We start from the raw sequence: 17,410 nt of genomic DNA on the forward strand, positions 1-17,410 counted from the left end.
ACTAGGCATCCTTTGAGAACAAGCCATGTCTGCTTCATCTCATCCCCCTGCCCCACCCCCAGTGCTCGGCACACAGCTCTGCACACAGTAGAGTCTCCACCAGGGTGTGCAGACGACCACGACTGGTTGGTGTCCCAGCCCTGCTCAAGACCGCAGGAACATGGGGATGGTTCATTCCAGATTTTGCTGGTACTGAGAACCTGAAGACAATTTCTGTGCTTAATGAGAATCATTAACAAATGATGTATCACGATGAGTTCAGCTCAGTTGGTAAAGTCTAGCAGAGGGAAAACAGAATATGATCCATTAAATGTTCTAGGCTGGTGGGGGCCACCTGGACCTGTGGAAGGAGCTAGGGGAAGTGTGGGATGGTGACAGCTGGTGGCTGGAGGGCCCAATATTGGGCCCTCTGCAATGAATGACAGGCTTGCCTGAGGGCTACGGAGAGAGACCCGGGCTGGGTAGATGAGACGGTACCTGGTCATCCACACCCAATCCTCACCTACACCTCACTGGAGGGAAGCCCTGAACCCTCCGGGAGGAACAGCAAGGCCCTGGGTGATGTCCCCCACAGAGAAGAAGTATATCCACAAGAAGGAACAGCCCCAGGCAGCAGGAGTGAAAGGGGGGTGCAACGTCAGGATGCATTCCCAGCGTGGCCACCACTGCAGGTAAGTGGTGTTGCATCCACTGGGATCTTCTGAGGAGCCCCATGAAAGAATTCTCAAATCTGTCGCAGCCAAGTACAGAGGGGGATGCACTTATCCAGCAGCTTCTCCCTCCCACCAGTCAAGGGTGGCCCCACAGGACTTTAACCCCACAGGCTCTTCAGGTCATGCAGGTGTGAGTGCCGGGTGGTGCCCATGGGCATCCCACACTATGCAAACCCCAGGGCTGGAACCAAGAGGTACAGGGCCTGGGCCGCACACGCTCCCTGTGCAATGCTGTTCAGTCTTTGGAAGGAACAGATGCACAAACCTTCAGGCCCGTTTGCATGGACTTGAAAACTGCTACATTCACTAATCGGGGATGAACGCTGACCCCATTTAATGGTGGATATCAGTCTTTGTATTTCTGTCTGAACCACTGACATTCAAGCATCATTTCGCAGCAAGCATTCATTTGGCACCTGCTGAATCCCAGCCACTGTGCTAGGTGCTATAGGATTGGGAAGAGGAAGAGGAGATGGCTCCTTCCCGGAACAGCTGCTGGTCTGGTGGAGGAAACCAGCATTTCAACAAATCAGTGCACTTCCTTATAACCTCTACACGGAGAGGATCTAGCTCTCAGAGAAGAGAAAGCTTGTCGCCTCTCCCCTGAGGGGTCGAGAAGGCATCACCAAGGCAGGAATGGTTGGGTGTGGAAGGCACCCTAGGTAAAGAGACGGGCAAGGGCAAGTGCGGGGCAGTGGATTACAACTGTGGTGGCCTTAGAGTCACCTGGGAGCCTTTTTCAAAAGACACAGGGCTGGGATGTACCCAGACCCGCTGTATCAGAATCCTGTGAGGTGATGTGACATTGTTATCGTTCAGCAAATATTCACTCTCCCCGAAGGCCCTGCCCTGTGTGGTTTCGCCCCAAGTTCCCATGTTGAAGCCCTAACCACCAATAGGATGGAATTTGGGAATGAGATCTTTGGGGGGTAATTAGTGAATTAGTGTCGTAACAAGAAGAGACTCAGAGACATCCTACCCCCCTTCCCCCCCACCCCCCCACTCCACACATGTGCAGTGTTGGGCTTGTTTTCATTTAAGCCACATTCTTGGCTCACCAGCATTATTAGACTTTTTGAGGGCCACATTTGGCCAACTCTCAAAGCAGGAAACTTTAAGAGACTAGACGTGAGCTCCTGAATCAGGAGCCCGATTTGGGTTCCAGGCTGGGTCTTTGCCGCGGCACATCTCTGGCCCTTGTCTGCCACTGCGCCTCCTGCAAACGGCTCTTCTGGCTGCTTTCTCCCTAGGAGGGGGCCGGTCCGGGCCAGGCGGGCTCCCCGACGGGCAAGGGCGCCGGCGAGCAGGAGCCGAGAGAGCGGTGCGGCCTCTGGGAGGACAACTCGCAGCTCAAGGAAACAGTGCGGCGGCTGCAGGCCGAGGTGGAACAGCACCGGCAGGAGGCGCTGCAGCTCCGCCACCAGCGCAGGTAGCTCTGCGGGTCGGGGCTTCTCTCCTCTGCCCCTTGGTGAGCCTCTGGGATCTAAGATTGGGTTGCACCCTCAGCATCTTCCCAAAGAAAGGACTCCCTAGTACGCCAGCACTCCACTGATGTTACTCCTTTGACCCATGGAAAGGATCAGTGGTCTAGGAATTCTAGATCTCATTAGCCCTGAAATGGGGGGAGGGGTACCCTATTTCCCTACAGATCAGGGAATTTATGGAATCAAACTTAACGATGCCAAAAGTATCCTCAAAACTAGCCTTAGGGAGTCAGTGCAGTGGAATAGTTAAGACAGTTCTGTGTGCTCTTTTTTTTTTTTTTTTTCAAATTTTAATCTAAGGCTTAACGCATTACACTTTATTGATGAAAATACTACATTCACATAATTCATAAAACCAGAGCTAGAAGGGCCTTAGAAAATAATCACACTTGCATGGTATGCTGACAAATAAGTTACATATCGTTTCTGTACAGTATTCTCTTCACACCATGTATAATCTTGACATTACCAATTATAATTATAGATACATTAATGTTGAACTTACAGTTTTAATCCTTACAAATCATTGTTCCTGTTCATCACTGATGAATGGATAAACAAAATGTGGTACACATCCATACAATGGAATGGTATTCAGTTATAAAAAGAAATCGAGTTCTGATACATGCTACAACATGGATGAACCTTGAAAACATGATGCTAAGTGAAAGAAGCCACATATAACCAAAGGCCACATATTTCATGATTCCATTTTTATGAAATGTCCAAAACAGGCAAATCCACAGAGACAGAAAATATATTAGTTGTTGCCAGAGGCTGCAGGAAGGAGAGAGTTGGGGGTGACTGCTAACAGATGCAGGCTCTCTTCTGAGGGTGATGGAGATGTTCTGGAATTACTGGTGATGGTCACAACACAGGGATATACTAAGAACCAGTTTTAAATGGCATATTTTATGCGAATTTCATCTCAATTTTTTTAACTACAGAAACAGTCAATGTTCCAATAAAGAGAATCATGGTATCAGCATGATCATAATTAGAATAAAAAAGGCATAACATGAAAATGTCACAATTACTGGGCAAGGGAAATTCTGATGACACATTTAAGGGCACATTAAAGGATAAAACTGCTATTGCTGTTAAAACATGTGAAGGTGATCCTTCCCAGAAACTGAAATTAAAATTTTTACAAGAAGCCAAAATCCTCAAGCAATATAATCATCCCAGTACTGTCAAATTTATCAAAGTTCGCACACAAATACAGCCTATCTACATGATTAAGGAACTGGTTCCAGGAGGCGATTTCCTCTCCTTTCTGAGAAAGAAGGACGAGCTAAAACAGTTAGTGAAATTTTCATTAGCTGCTGCTTCTGGATGGCAAATCTCGAGTAAACATTGTATACACAGGAACCTTGCTGCAAGAAACTGCCTGGAGGTGAAAATAAGGTTCTGAAAATCAGTGACTTTGGAATGTCTCGTCAAGAGGATGGTGGTGTGGGACTTCCCTGGTGGCACAGTGGTTAGGAATCCGCCTGCCAATGCAGGGGACACAGGTTTGAGCCCTGGTCTGGGAAGATCCCACATGCCGCAGAGCAGCTAGGCCCGTGCACCACAACTACTGAGCCTGCGCTCTAGAGCCCGTGAGCCGGAACTACTGAGCCCACGTGCCACAACTACTGAAGCCCGCGGGCCCTGAGCCTGAGCTCTGCAACAAGAGAAGCCACCGCAGTGAGAAGCCCACACACCGCAACGGAAAGTAGCCCCTGCTCGCGCAATTAGAGAAAGCCCGCGTGCAACAAACGAAGACCCAGTGCAGCCAAAAATAAATAAATATATAAATTTATTTAAAAAAAGAGGATGGTGGTGTGTATTCATCTTCTGATTTAAAGCAGATTCCCATTAAATGGACAGCACCAGAAGCTCTTAATTATAGGAGATACCATTCTGAGAGTGACGCATGGAGCTTTGGCGTCCTCCTCTAGGAGACCTTCAGCTTAGGGGTCTGTCCATACCCTTGATTGAAAGTCTTCATTATCTGTGCTTGTCCGAGGACTGTTTCTTCTCTTCCTTTCCTCCTGAACTGTCCCATTTCTCTTTCTTTTCTATCTTTCCTTTATCATGCCTGGACTCCTTTTTGCCACCAGAGGAGATTTTATCCATTTTTTCAGATTTAAATGAGTCACCGCCTTTTTCTTTGCCTGACGGTTTTGACTTATTCTTTTCCTTGTCTTTCTCATTTGGATAAGGAGACTCACACGGACTCTCACTTTTGTGTTTTGAAACCCCCATTGTTCCATGTTCCTCTTTCCGCCTCTTGGTTAATAAGTCTGGTGGCACTTCTCGGTCACTGTCTGAGTGATCCCTTTTCCGCTCTTTCCTGTCCTTTTCATCTTTTATTTCTCTTTCTCTGGATCTTTCCCTCAACTTGTCCAAATCTTTCTTGTCCATTTCTCTCTCCTTACTCTTGGACAGTGGTGGAGGAGTATGATTAATGTAGAGCTTTGCTGAAGATTCCTTGAGTTTGATGAGACTGTCCTGTAGAAAATGAATGGAGATGACAGGTGAGCTGGCATAGCTCTCAGAACCCAGAGGAACTTTGGGAAGTACTGTTGAGCAATGTGATGGAGAAGGGTAGGTATCAATTTTGCGACGTTTTAGTTCCCTTTCAACCTCTGCAATATCTGATCGGGGAACAGGTGACTTCAAGGACCCAGAAGCTGGTGTCTTCTCTCCTCCTTTAACATTTTCCTTTAATTTCATTTCCTTTGCTATATCTCTTTCTCTGGATGGCTCCTTCTCTCTTTCCTTTTCTTGAGTCGACTTTGATTCTGCATTGGGGACAGTGGTCTTGAATTTCTCATCTTTAGCTTTTCCTTCCTTCTTGAATTTTTCTTTCTCTTTGTCAGACTTAGGTGTTCTTTCCTTCGTCTCTCTTGCTTTTTCATCTTTACTTGGCCGTTCTTCCTTTGGTTTTTCTTTACCATCTTTACCAAGTACTCGGGCCTCTGGAGTAGTAGCTGGAGTCTTTTCTTTTTTCTCTTTTTCTTTCTCTTTCCCTTTTTCTTTGCCATTTTCTTTAACAGCTTTGCTGTTAGAGCCACTATTTCCATTGCTTGAATTCCCTTTTGGTGTGGCATTAGAAGCTTTATTAACTGCTCTCACACTCCACTGAGATCTCTCCCTTGATTTATCAGTCTCATCGTTACTGCTTTCAACCGATTTAGGTGCACTTCCTGTTGACGATGAAGAAAGCCCACTACAAGGCCCATTTTGTATACTGGCAATTGCATTCCTCGGAGGGGGGTCTTTGTGATGAAACTCCTTTTCAGGTATCATGTATGACTTTCTACTTTTCAACTGCCCAGCGTAGCCCATAGCCAATGCATATAGATCTGGCCTCTTCTCTTTCTCCTCTTGGCAGATTTTATGCACTCTTCTTTCCAAAGCCTGACCCAGATTCAAAACTTTTGGGTACCAAGGAAGTATTTTTGTTAGCACAATCAAGATATTCCTGATGTGAGTACATTCGCCTGTTTCAAGGCAATGTACCGATGCCTTGGTTAGTTTGTAGTGCCATTTATGTACAACGTGTCGAAAATTTTCATAGTCTAATTGATCGGCTTTATTTCCACCATCAAAACCAGTTGCCCGTAATATAGTAAGAAATCCTGGATAATTTCCACATTCCTTTTCATATGTGGCTCTATCACTGTGCCACCTGGTCACAGTCTCTAACATGCAGCAAAGGAATCTTCCATATCGACTAGCTTCATTTTCAGTACAGCTTGCGACTGTGTAAATTATACCAGAGAAAACTCGATCATAGCAAAGAAGTGTGGAAAACTTTGGAGTTTTCTGTCGATGTACCAATTCAACAAAACGAGCACAGTAAACAGCATCAGTTGCTGAAAAAATGCATCGAGGAAATATACACAGCTGTAGAAATTTTGTGATGGTCTCATTTTTGGTAGATTTTGCTAAAAGCCAACTGTCCTTTTCCAGTTTCAGTCTCTGTAGCACTCGCTGTACATGTTCCATCTGCTTCTTTTCTTCTTCAAGAAGCTTGTCCTGAAGGGCAGTACATCGCTCCTTCTCTTTTTTCTTTTTATTTGGAGGCATTTCCTGATTGTCATCAATTGCTTTCATCTGGACTTTAAGTTTATTGACTTCCCGTTCATAGCTGGTATGTGGAACTGCAAGGTCATACATTGTCAGTGACCAGAATGTGGCATAGAACTGAGGGCTGATGTCATCCCAGACTTTGGAAACACATAAGGAAACCACTGCTTCATGCACAGGAGCCATCACCATTTCACATGATGTAATGTACTTGTGAACTTTATGTTGCTGTTTATTTCCCTTCCCTGATTTTTTAAGTTCATCATACTTGGACGAAATACGGTGTGCATACATTGGCCTAGACAGGAAAAATGCTGCATCATGGGGTGTGTGAAATTCATTACAGAGCACATCCATTGAAGGCACTCGCTTTATATAATCCTCTGTGCTTAGATTAGACGCTAAAAAGCCACCAAACTGTACCAGGGTATCATGACACTGATCATAGAGCTTTCCCACAAGTTTCAAATGTTTCTCTCCACCTTCCTGAAAGATTACCCCATTCCTCTGCTGAGCCATAAGCACATAGAGAGGAAGAGCAAGATCATGGTCTAATAGTGCATCCTTTAATCTCTGGGAGGATTTTTTAGTGTTTCTTATCTGGCCAAAGTAACCACCCTCAGCTTTTAGTTGCTCTCCACCAGTCATGGCCTCTAGTTGCTCCACTGTCATTTCTTCTGTAATTTCTATCCCTGCCATTTTCTGTACCACTTCTTTCAATATAAGCAGGTCACAACTTTTGCCTGCCTTTAGCTGATTAGCCACATATTGAAGAAGACCAGCAAGATCAATTGGATATTTACGAAAAACTGCACCACAGAAACTAGCCAGACTCTGAAGCCAGCTTGAGATGGTTGTGTCGTCATGTTTCATTCTCTCCTTTTCTGGATTAGCTAAAGCTTCAATGATACAATAGGCCAAGACGTCATAATTCAGTGACGTGAGGTATTTCAATGAATCCACTACAGGCGTTATTAGGTTATCATACTTCTGTATTTGTGACAAGATATAATCAAACAAAATGGTTGGATTGCTGTGGCTCAACTTCCCAATTTGTCTTCCAGAGGGCTTCACATTTTCCTTGGTTAGACGCTTCATGATATATTTGGCTCTGTCTATTGTTTGAGCTTTAACTTTTACTAGAAGTGGATGACTGTTGTAAGTTTCATTCTTCCACTGGCCATACAGACGATATCTATGCTGGTATGGAAATGTTTTAAACATTCCCCACAGTTCCTCAGACATACAAGCATTGCAGCCCATCAAAGAAAGAGATGGAAGTAATACCTGGCCAGTAATGCTAAGCAAGCAGCTAAGGATAATTTCCGTCTTCTCTTTATCTTCTTGTTTGCTTCCGTCAGACTGAAACGCCTTCATAAATGACTTGCCTATCCGCACCACTTTTGCGAATAAAATGGGATCGTGAGAAAGGTGAGGACCAAGGTAACAGAACATATTGAAGACGTCTCTCCTCAAATCTTCAAAGCTCTCTGCTTGTTTTGGTGCTCTCTCGTTTTGCAAAGCATCAACAGGTGAGCCTTTAGCACCTTTAGGAACGCCAACTCTTCGGTAGAGAGGCTCAATAGTTATATGAATAAGCTTGCAAATAGCAAGGGCTATTAGTTTATGTGAAGCTGCATAGTATGGAGGCATCTGATCCATAATGTTCTGTGCATGCTGCCAATCACCAATCTTTAACAAGGCTTCCAACAAACCAAGTTTTTGGTTGTCAGGTGGCTTCTCCACTTTCTCCTCTTCTTTTTCCTTTTCTTTCTCTCGTTGGTCAATTTTATCGGAAGACAGTACAACCATTGTAAGTTTTCTAACAATCTGCTTAGCTGCTACAATTTCTCGCTTGTGTTCATCCATAATGCAATCATCAGCTGGAAGAAGATGTACATAAAGATCATCGAAATCAATAAGGTTAAATTGTAGAAGTACTGCTGCAACTCTGTACAAAGATGAAGGAGTCTCTCCATTTGGTTCCTGGTAAAACTTGAATTTGAACCCAAGAATATGACACAGTGTTTGCGGTTCACACATACTCATGTAAGAGTCTAATAAAGATATAAAGAAGTCATCGTGTTCTGGCCTGCATTCAAACACTTCTAAAATGACATCCAGAACTCTATTGGGATCCAGATTAAAGCATCCTATTAAAGATGTGATATTTTCTGAGATCAAATCACTAGAAATATTTCCAGATAGATCTTGCCCCAATTCAGCAATCAGCCTGGCATAACCTTCATTTTCTTCTCTTAACAAATTAAATTTTTGCTGCTTATAAAAGAGTTTTGTCTTGATTTTCACTGACTTTTGATTGAATTGCTGTGATTGTTTGATAAGCCCTAACGATTCCAGTGTTTCTGGATCCAAGCGTTCCTTTAGAACTGTGTCTGAAACGAAATACAAACATGCTAATACCAACTGTGTAAAACAGTCTCTCTTGCTTTTTTCTTCTAGACAATTTGTCTCAGTATCTAATATGCAGAATACGTCAGCAAGAAGGGAGGGCATATCCTCACAAAATTCACTAATGTCGTTAAGAACATTAGATGCCTGTTCATGCTTTAGATTTCCTTTAACGACATGGTATGATAACTCATAAAGAGCTTGCTGGAAATCTCTATAAGTTGAACTATCATGGCTTTTATGTTCACTGAGGATCCGGCATAAATGCAAAAATTCACCTCTCCCTGATTTCTCCCAGTTCTTTATCCACTCTGCGGGAAGCACGACAGCTGCGTCCGCCATCTTCCCCTCACTAGGAGCAAAAACCCGATGTGCAGCAGGCGAGCGAGGGGTCGAAGGGGAGCACCGCCCACGGGAATGCCGGGAGCCGCGTCTGTGTGCTCATAATTAGCTGCGTGACGTTGGGCGAGTCTGCTCATCTCTCCAAGACTCTGCCCTTACCTGTAAAATGTAGAAAACACCACCCCCTCTCAGGGCTGTTGTAGAATGCAGTGAAATGTATAGGAAATGTATAGGAAGATGCTTAGCACTGCCCCTGGCACTTGGTAAATTGTGGTGGCTGCCTTGTCCAGGCTGGATAGCCCTTGATTATCAAGTCCTGAATTCATGGCCTTCTTTTTCCCTGGCTGGAAAGTTTATAACTACAACTTTAATTTCATTAATAGATATAGGACTTTTCAAGTTATCTGTTTCTTCCTGAGTGAGCTTTGGTAGTTTGTATCTTTGAAGGCATTTGTCCATTTCACCCCAGAGTTGGAATGTTCCAGTCTCTGGCATAAAGTTCAAGTGAAAGTAGGCCTGAGGCTCATCTGAGAAACAGCCATGAATCCACCTGGCCAAGGTGGAGCACCTTAAATTCAGTTAGAGACTCACCATGTGACACTGGAATAAGGAGACTGGACCAGAGGAGGGGCTCCTAACCATTTCCGATTACAGCCCCCTCCAGGTGAGGAAAACGATGTCCCTCTCCTGGAGAAGGATATCATCACACAAAAATATGCATGTACTTTCAGAAGGTGTCAGGCCCCCTGAGGCTGGTCTGAGGATCCCTTAGTGCCCCCAAGGTTAAGAAAAGTGATAGCTGATGGTCAGTATAGGTCAGTATATGGTCAGTATAGGGATAGGGGATTTAAAAAAATGGTTATTATGGGATTACATGAAATCATGTGTGTGAAACTTTTGAAAATTGTAAAATACTATAGAATTTAAAAAATAAAAAGAGAATCAAAAAAACTTTTTATTTTATAATAATTTTAGATTTACAGAAGAGCTTCAAAGACAGCGTGATTTACCTCTCCCAGTGTCGACATCTCACATACCAACAGTACATTGTCAAAGTTAAGAAATGAACATTGGTACATTACCATTAACTAAATTCTGGACTTTATTTGGATCTTGCCAGTTACTCCACTAATGCCCTCTCTCTGCTCCATGAGGCCATCCAGTTTACCTCATTCATTTCATTGTCGTGTCTCCTTAGTCTCTTGTAATTTGTGATATTATTCAGTCTTCCTTGTCTTTCATGGTTCAGATACTTTGGTGAGTGGTGGTCAGGAATTTTCAGTTGAGGTTTGTCTGAGGTTTTCTCATGAATCCACTGGGGTTATGCATTTGGGGGAAGCACACCGCAGAGATGAAGTGACCTGCTCATCACATCTAATTCGGGGTACACGATATCAATGTGACTTTTTCCTGGTGATGTTATCATTGATCACCTGGGTTAGGTGATGTCTGTCAGTTTTCTCCACTAGAGCATACTTTCCTCCTCTTTCCATATTGTATCTGTTAGAAGCAAGTCAGTAAGTCCTGCCCACAGGTCCCAGGATAACTGCCATGCTTTCCCATGACCCGCCTCCCTTGCCACTCTTGAGAGTGAGATATGGGAATGTAGAGTTCCTTCTCCTTCCCCTGAACGTGCCTCTATCTGGATAGGATGTGCACAACTGAGGCCGCCATTTAACGACCAAGGGGGCCAACATCCTGAAGACAATGCCCACACGTCAGGGATAGCAGTGCAGAAGGATGGACAGAACATGGGCTCCTGATGATGTTGTCAATCTGTGAACAAATATTTAATGAACAAATGAACCTAATGGGAAGAGCTCTCTAGTTTTTGCCCAGCTATTTCACAAACGTTTCGAGGGGGCTCATAAGGAAGAAACCTAATAACATTCTGTGCCAGTGATTTTCCCTCCCACGGACTTGCTGTTAAGTGGGATGATACATTTTCTTGTATAAGATGGTTAGAGTTGGGTTTCTTCTTGCTTACAGCAGAAAGAAAACGGATACTCTACCCTTTTAGAAAAATCCTCCTGCAAACAAGCAACCTTTTTGAAATACCTCTCTGGAGACTCTTACAGAGATGTCCTTTAAACACGGCTGATGTTTTTATCTGAGAGAGAAAGTGTGTGTGTACTTGTGTGTAAAGGCAGCAGGACATAGAGTGTTGAGCAGAAGAGCAACCAGCTAAGAGAAGCAGGTGGGAGAAAAAGCTCAACCGAAGGCATCGAGTGCTTACCGTTCCCACAAGAGGGATAAAGGAGAGGAGAGGACAGTTTTCACTCAGTGGGTATTGCATGCCAGGCAATAGGAGCTCTAAATACATGATTTTATCGACTCCCCATGATGGGCTTAGAGATTTAAAGTGGCTTAAAATCTGACTCCAAAGTCCTGCCACTTTCCTTTACCACCCCAATCCAATCCTTAGACAAGATCTCTAGAAATGTCCCCAGTCCCTCCACTTTTCTCCATCTCCGGCGTTACCACCCTGATCCAAGCCCCATCATCCATTTCCCGGTCTGCGGCATCTCGCACCTAACTGGTGTCTCAACTGCCAACCTCACTCCTCCTCCCTATGGTCTGTTGTCTGCACTGTCTATTGGTCGCTCCTCTCTCCAGAATGATTCAAGGACATCTCAGTGTGCGAATCCAAACTCTTTCCTGTGGTCCCTTCGGATTTCCACGATCTGGTCCTGCTTGTCTCTGCAGCCTCATCTTGTACATTTTTCACTCCACTCACCGAGCTCCAGCTTCCTTGGCTTTCTTACTGTTCTTCCAGGTACTTCCGAACTTAGGGCCTTTGCCCATTTGTCCTCTTTGCCTGGAATGCAACATCATCCACCATTTCTTGGCATGGCTGATGTTTTTCAACCTGCAGGTCCTGACACAGGAAGCTTTCACTGAGCACACCAGGGTAGCTCCTCTCTGTGTGTCACCCAGGGTACTCCCTTTATTACCTTCATCTCAACTTGAATTATTTTTATTTCTCAGCTACTCTCCTTAACTGACTCCCCTGTTTAGAATGTTGGCTCCATGAAGGCTAGGACCTTCTCACCGCTGTGCCGCCAGCACTCAGAACCATGTTTAGCACATGGTAGGTGCTCCATAAATACTTAATGAACAAATGAACATAATTGGAAGAGCTCTCTATTTATTGCCCAGCTATTCCACAAAGGTTTCGAGGTGGCTCATAAAGAAGAAACCTAGTAACACAGAAAAATGTAAATGAACACCGAGAACATCAGAAATAGGGAGAGTGTAAATTAAATTACAAGAGCAACACCAGATACTTAAACCAATGCAATTCTTAAAAATGAGCCTAATCTTGGCTACGGGTTCCCTTTGTAAATAGTTCAATAAAGCCCTTTGTAAACGGCAAGGGGTTCTAGACATGGACTTCCTGCCCACCCAGCCTCACCTGACTGAATCAGAACGGTCACTTACCTGAACTGGGCCAAACTCTCTCACACTTGGACCAAGAGATACAGAGAAGGATTTGGACAGGGGGTGATATGTTCTGGAACTATGAAAAGAACAAGCCTTGGGCCATGGGCAAGGAGATGGAGCAGCTGGAAAAGCAAGCGTGGGAAGAGGAGCAGGAGTCCAGCATGGCCATGCGGAGATGGAGCAGCGGAAGAGCTCATGCAGCTTCAGAGAAGACGGTGGCAGCTGTAGCTGTCTGCTGACTCCCCAGTTCCCATGAGGCCATCTGAATTTCCCCAGTTAGATCAGCAGGACTCTGCTGGGTCCTTCTGACAAATCTTTTTCTTGAGCTTCTAAGTCTCTGTTTTTGGTCATCATGTGGTGCTGAGGCCAGGATTGATTGATAAGAGACGATAACACTGAGTCACACTAGGCTAGATTGTGCTGCAGTAACAAACATCCCCCCAGACTGAGTGGCTTACAAAGCAAAGACCTATTTACCACTTCTGCTACATATCCATCAAAGGTTGACTGCTGTTCTGCTGCAAAAAATCTTCACTCTGGGACCCAGACTGATGGAATAGCCTGTAGTACCAGTCACTGTGACCATCTCCTGCCTTCACAATCCAGCTGGGACCTTACATCCATGAGAAGTAGGACCTGTGAATGTTTTGTCTCCTTAAGTATTGGCACAAATGTCAACATTTCCGATTTGAGACCCACACCCCCAGAAGAGGCCACTGGGTCATTTGCTAATTCCCCGTTCTTCTTAGTTTTCTGACTTGGTGCTGTGGCCAGGTGTTGCCTCGGGGTTCAGCTCTGGACCCAGGCTGTCCCACCCTAGCCCACCACCCGTCCTAACTAACCAGCAATGGCGAAGCAGGTGGCCCCAAGGGAAGAAGAACCGTGGGAAGTGTTGAATCCTGACTCTACCGCTTATTAGCAGGGTGGCTCTGGGCTACTTGCTCAGCTTCTCTGAGGCTCTGTTCTCTCGTAAAATGGGAGGGATAATAGTGGATAGGATGGTGGTAGGGCGTAACTGGTTTTCAAGGGTTTCACACACTTAGTGCTGTATACATGGTATTGTGGTTACTGTTCTCTTGAAATACGTCAGTAAGTTTGGGGAACTCGAACCAGTGCCTGCAGCAGCTCCCCACTCCAGCCCACCCCAGAGACTGTGGTCCCTGCAGAAGAAGAGACTTTGGCCTCACCGTGCTCCTGACCTTCCACTGCTCTTCCTTTTGCAGAGGCCCTGAGGCAGGAGCTGGCGGAGCAGCGGGCTGCCTGCTCTGAGCACCAGAAGGACTTGGAAGCGCTGCAGGCTGAGCTGAGGGCCCCGGGCAGTGTGGGCAGGCCACAGGCCATCAGCCAGTGTCCAGGGGACAGCAAGGACCGTGCCGGCACTGCAGAGGTCAGCACCCCTGCCCTGCCCATGCCACACCCTTCTTGGAGCAGTGTCAGGGAGAGGCTCTGGGTGCTCGGTCACCCCCTGTCTGAAGGGGGGAAGAACCTCTCTTTCCACAGGCCTGGGGGACACTTGATGAGCCTGCAGGCTCCCATCTTTGGAAAGGAAAAACAAGCTTTAAGTGCAGCGTGTTATTTTAAATGCACATGCAGTGGGATCTCAGGGTGCTGGTGCCAGACAGGGTCCGTCCTGTAGACCGGCAGAGAGTTTCTCAGAACACCTCCCCAGACAGACTCCCCGTCTAGACCTCCCTGTTCCTGTGAGGACAGGTGAGCTTGTCACCAGAGGTCAGTGCTGAGTCTCCTTGAACTTTCTGGTCAGACTCGGCCCATCATCCCCCTCCTTGCCCTCCATAATTCCTACCTTGCTGGGTAGCACAGGGACCTCCTAACAACCCAGGCATCTCTCCCCAGCCCACCACATACGGCTTCAGGTATTCATCTAAAGTGCATCTGTGTAAAGCCTTCAGTGGCTCCCGACTGCTGTGAGAATAAGCTCCCAGTGGTCAGTCTGGCATTGAAAAGCCTTTACCCACTGGCTGCATATCCCTCTCTGCTCTAAATGCAGGCTCTGCATCCTGCCTCACTGCCTTTGCATGTGCCCTGGCCCCTGCCTGGGACCCCTTCCTCCCTCTTCAGTGCCCAGTCAGTCCCTCCGTGCTACAGGCCTCCCCTCCACACCCGTGACCTCTCTACCCTCTGAGCTCCTGGAGCACTTCCTGTTGCTATAGCTCAGCTGGCACCCACCTCTACTGCCTGTCCTGTTGGAGAACCACCACTTCATGGATTCCCTTGTTTCCTCGCCTGGACTAGGCATCCTTTGAGAACAAGCCATGTCTGCTTCATCTCATCCCCCTGCCCCACCCCCAGTGCTCGGCACACAGCTCTGCACACAGTAGAGTCTCCACCAGGGTGTGCAGACGACCACGACTGGTTGGTGTCCCAGCCCTGCTCAAGACCGCAGGAACATGGGGATGGTTCATTCCAGATTTTGCTGGTACTGAGAACCTGAAGACAATTTCTGTGCTTAATGAGAATCATTAACAAATGATGTATCACGATGAGTTCAGCTCAGTTGGTAAAGTCTAGCAGAGGGAAAACAGAATATGATCCATTAAATGTTCTAGGCTGGTGGGGGCCACCTGGACCTGTGGAAGGAGCTAGGGGAAGTGTGGGATGGTGACAGCTGGTGGCTGGAGGGCCCAATATTGGGCCCTCTGCAATGAATGACAGGCTTGCCTGAGGGCTACGGAGAGAGACCCGGGCTGGGTAGATGAGACGGTACCTGGTCATCCACACCCAATCCTCACCTACACCTCACTGGAGGGAAGCCCTGAACCCTCCGGGAGGAACAGCAAGGCCCTGGGTGATGTCCCCCACAGAGAAGAAGTATATCCACAAGAAGGAACAGCCCCAGGCAGCAGGAGTGAAAGGGGGGTGCAACGTCAGGATGCATTCCCAGCGTGGCCACCACTGCAGGTAAGTGGTGTTGCATCCACTGGGATCTTCTGAGGAGCCCCATGAAAGAATTCTCAAATCTGTCGCAGCCAAGTACAGAGGGGGATGCACTTATCCAGCAGCTTCTCCCTCCCACCAGTCAAGGGTGGCCCCACAGGACTTTAACCCCACAGGCTCTTCAGGTCATGCAGGTGTGAGTGCCGGGTGGTGCCCATGGGCATCCCACACTATGCAAACCCCAGGGCTGGAACCAAGAGGTACAGGGCCTGGGCCGCACACGCTCCCTGTGCAATGCTGTTCAGTCTTTGGAAGGAACAGATGCACAAACCTTCAGGCCCGTTTGCATGGACTTGAAAACTGCTACATTCACTAATCGGGGATGAACGCTGACCCCATTTAATGGTGGATATCAGTCTTTGTATTTCTGTCTGAACCATTGACATTCAAGCATCATTTCGCAGCAAGCATTCATTTGGCACCTGCTGAATCCCAGCCACTGTGCTAGGTGCTATAGGATTGGGAAGATGAAGAGGAGATGGCTCCTTCCCGGAACAGCTGCTGGTCTGGTGGAGGAAACCAGCATTTCAACAAATCAGTGCACTTCCTTATAACCTCTACACGGAGAGGATCTAGCTCTCAGAGAAGAGAAAGCTTGTCGCCTCTCCCCTGAGGGGTCGAGAAGGCATCACCAAGGCAGGAATGGTTGGGTGTGGAAGGCACCCTAGGTAAAGAGACGGGCAAGGGCAAGTGCGGGGCAGTGGATTACAACTGTGGTGGCCTTAGAGTCACCTGGGAGCCTTTTTCAAAAGACACAGGGCTGGGACGTACCCAGACCCGCTGTATCAGAATCCTGTGAGGTGATGTGACATTGTTATCGTTCAGCAAATATTCACTCTCCCCTTCCCCTGCCCTGTGTGGTTTCGCCCCAAGTTCCCATGTTGAAGCCCTAACCACCAATAGGATGGAATTTGGGAATGAGATCTTTGGGGGGTAATTAGTGAATTAGTGTCGTAACAAGAAGAGACTCAGAGACATCCTACCCCCCTTCCCCCCCACCCCCCCACTCCACACATGTGCAGTGTTGGGCTTGTTTTCATTTAAGCCACATTCTTGGCTCACCAGCATTATTAGACTTTTTGAGGGCCACATTTGGCCAACTCTCAAAGCAGGAAACTTTAAGAGACTAGACGTGAGCTCCTGAATCAGGAGCCCGATTTGGGTTCCAGGCTGGGTCTTTGCCGCGGCACATCTCTGGCCCTTGTCTGCCACTGCGCCTCCTGCAAACGGCTCTTCTGGCTGCTTTCTCCCTAGGAGGGGGCCGGTCCGGGCCAGGCGGGCTCCCCGACGGGCAAGGGCGCCGGCGAGCAGGAGCCGAGAGAGCGGTGCGGCCTCTGGGAGGACAACTCGCAGCTCAAGGAAACAGTGCGGCGGCTGCAGGCCGAGGTGGAACAGCACCGGCAGGAGGCGCTGCAGCTCCGCCACCAGCGCAGGTAGCTCTGCGGGTCGGGGCTTCTCTCCTCTGCCCCTTGGTGAGCCTCTGGGATCTAAGATTGGGTTGCACCCTCAGCATCTTCCCAAAGAAAGGACTCCCTAGTACGCCAGCACTTCACTGATGTTACTCCTTTGACCCATGGAAAGGATCAGTGGTCTAGGAATTCTAGATCTCATTAGCCCTGAAATGGGGGGAGGGGTACCCTATTTCCCTACAGATCAGGGAATTTATGGAATCAAACTTAACGATGCCAAAAGTATCCTCAAAACTAGCCTTAGGGAGTCAGTGCAGTGGAATAGTTAAGACAGTTCTGTGTGCTCTTTTTTTTTTTTTTTTTTTTCAAATTTTAATCTAAGGCTTAACGCATTACACTTTATTGATGAAAATACTACATTCACATAATTCATAAAACCAGAGCTAGAAGGGCCTTAGAAAATAATCACACTTGCATGGTATGCTGACAAATAAGTTACATATCGTTTCTGTACAGTATTCTCTTCACACCATGTATAATCTTGACATTACCAATTATAATTATAGATACA

At 46.8% G+C, this 17,410-nt stretch overlaps 2 protein-coding genes across 2 annotated transcripts in view; one reads left to right on the forward strand and one right to left on the reverse strand.

The window, feature by feature from the left end:
- LOC309816189 (protein FAM184B-like) overlaps window positions 1-17,410 on the forward strand; it is a gene marked incomplete at its 5' end in the record, with an annotated part of 185,957 nt that overhangs the window by 74,712 nt on the left and 93,835 nt on the right.
- LOC309791784 (THO complex subunit 2-like) lies at window positions 4,015-9,226 on the reverse strand. Its single transcript, XM_082600897.1, has one exon. The coding sequence runs from the start codon at window positions 9,029-9,031 to the stop codon at window positions 4,190-4,192; it is 4,842 nt and encodes a 1,613-aa protein (XP_082457023.1). The 5' UTR covers window positions 9,032-9,226; the 3' UTR covers window positions 4,015-4,189.

The sequence above is a fragment of the Mesoplodon mirus genome, assembly GCF_964341445.2.
Source record: "Mesoplodon mirus genome assembly, chromosome: 2".
In the NCBI taxonomy this organism is placed as follows: Eukaryota; Metazoa; Chordata; class Mammalia; order Artiodactyla; family Ziphiidae; genus Mesoplodon; species Mesoplodon mirus.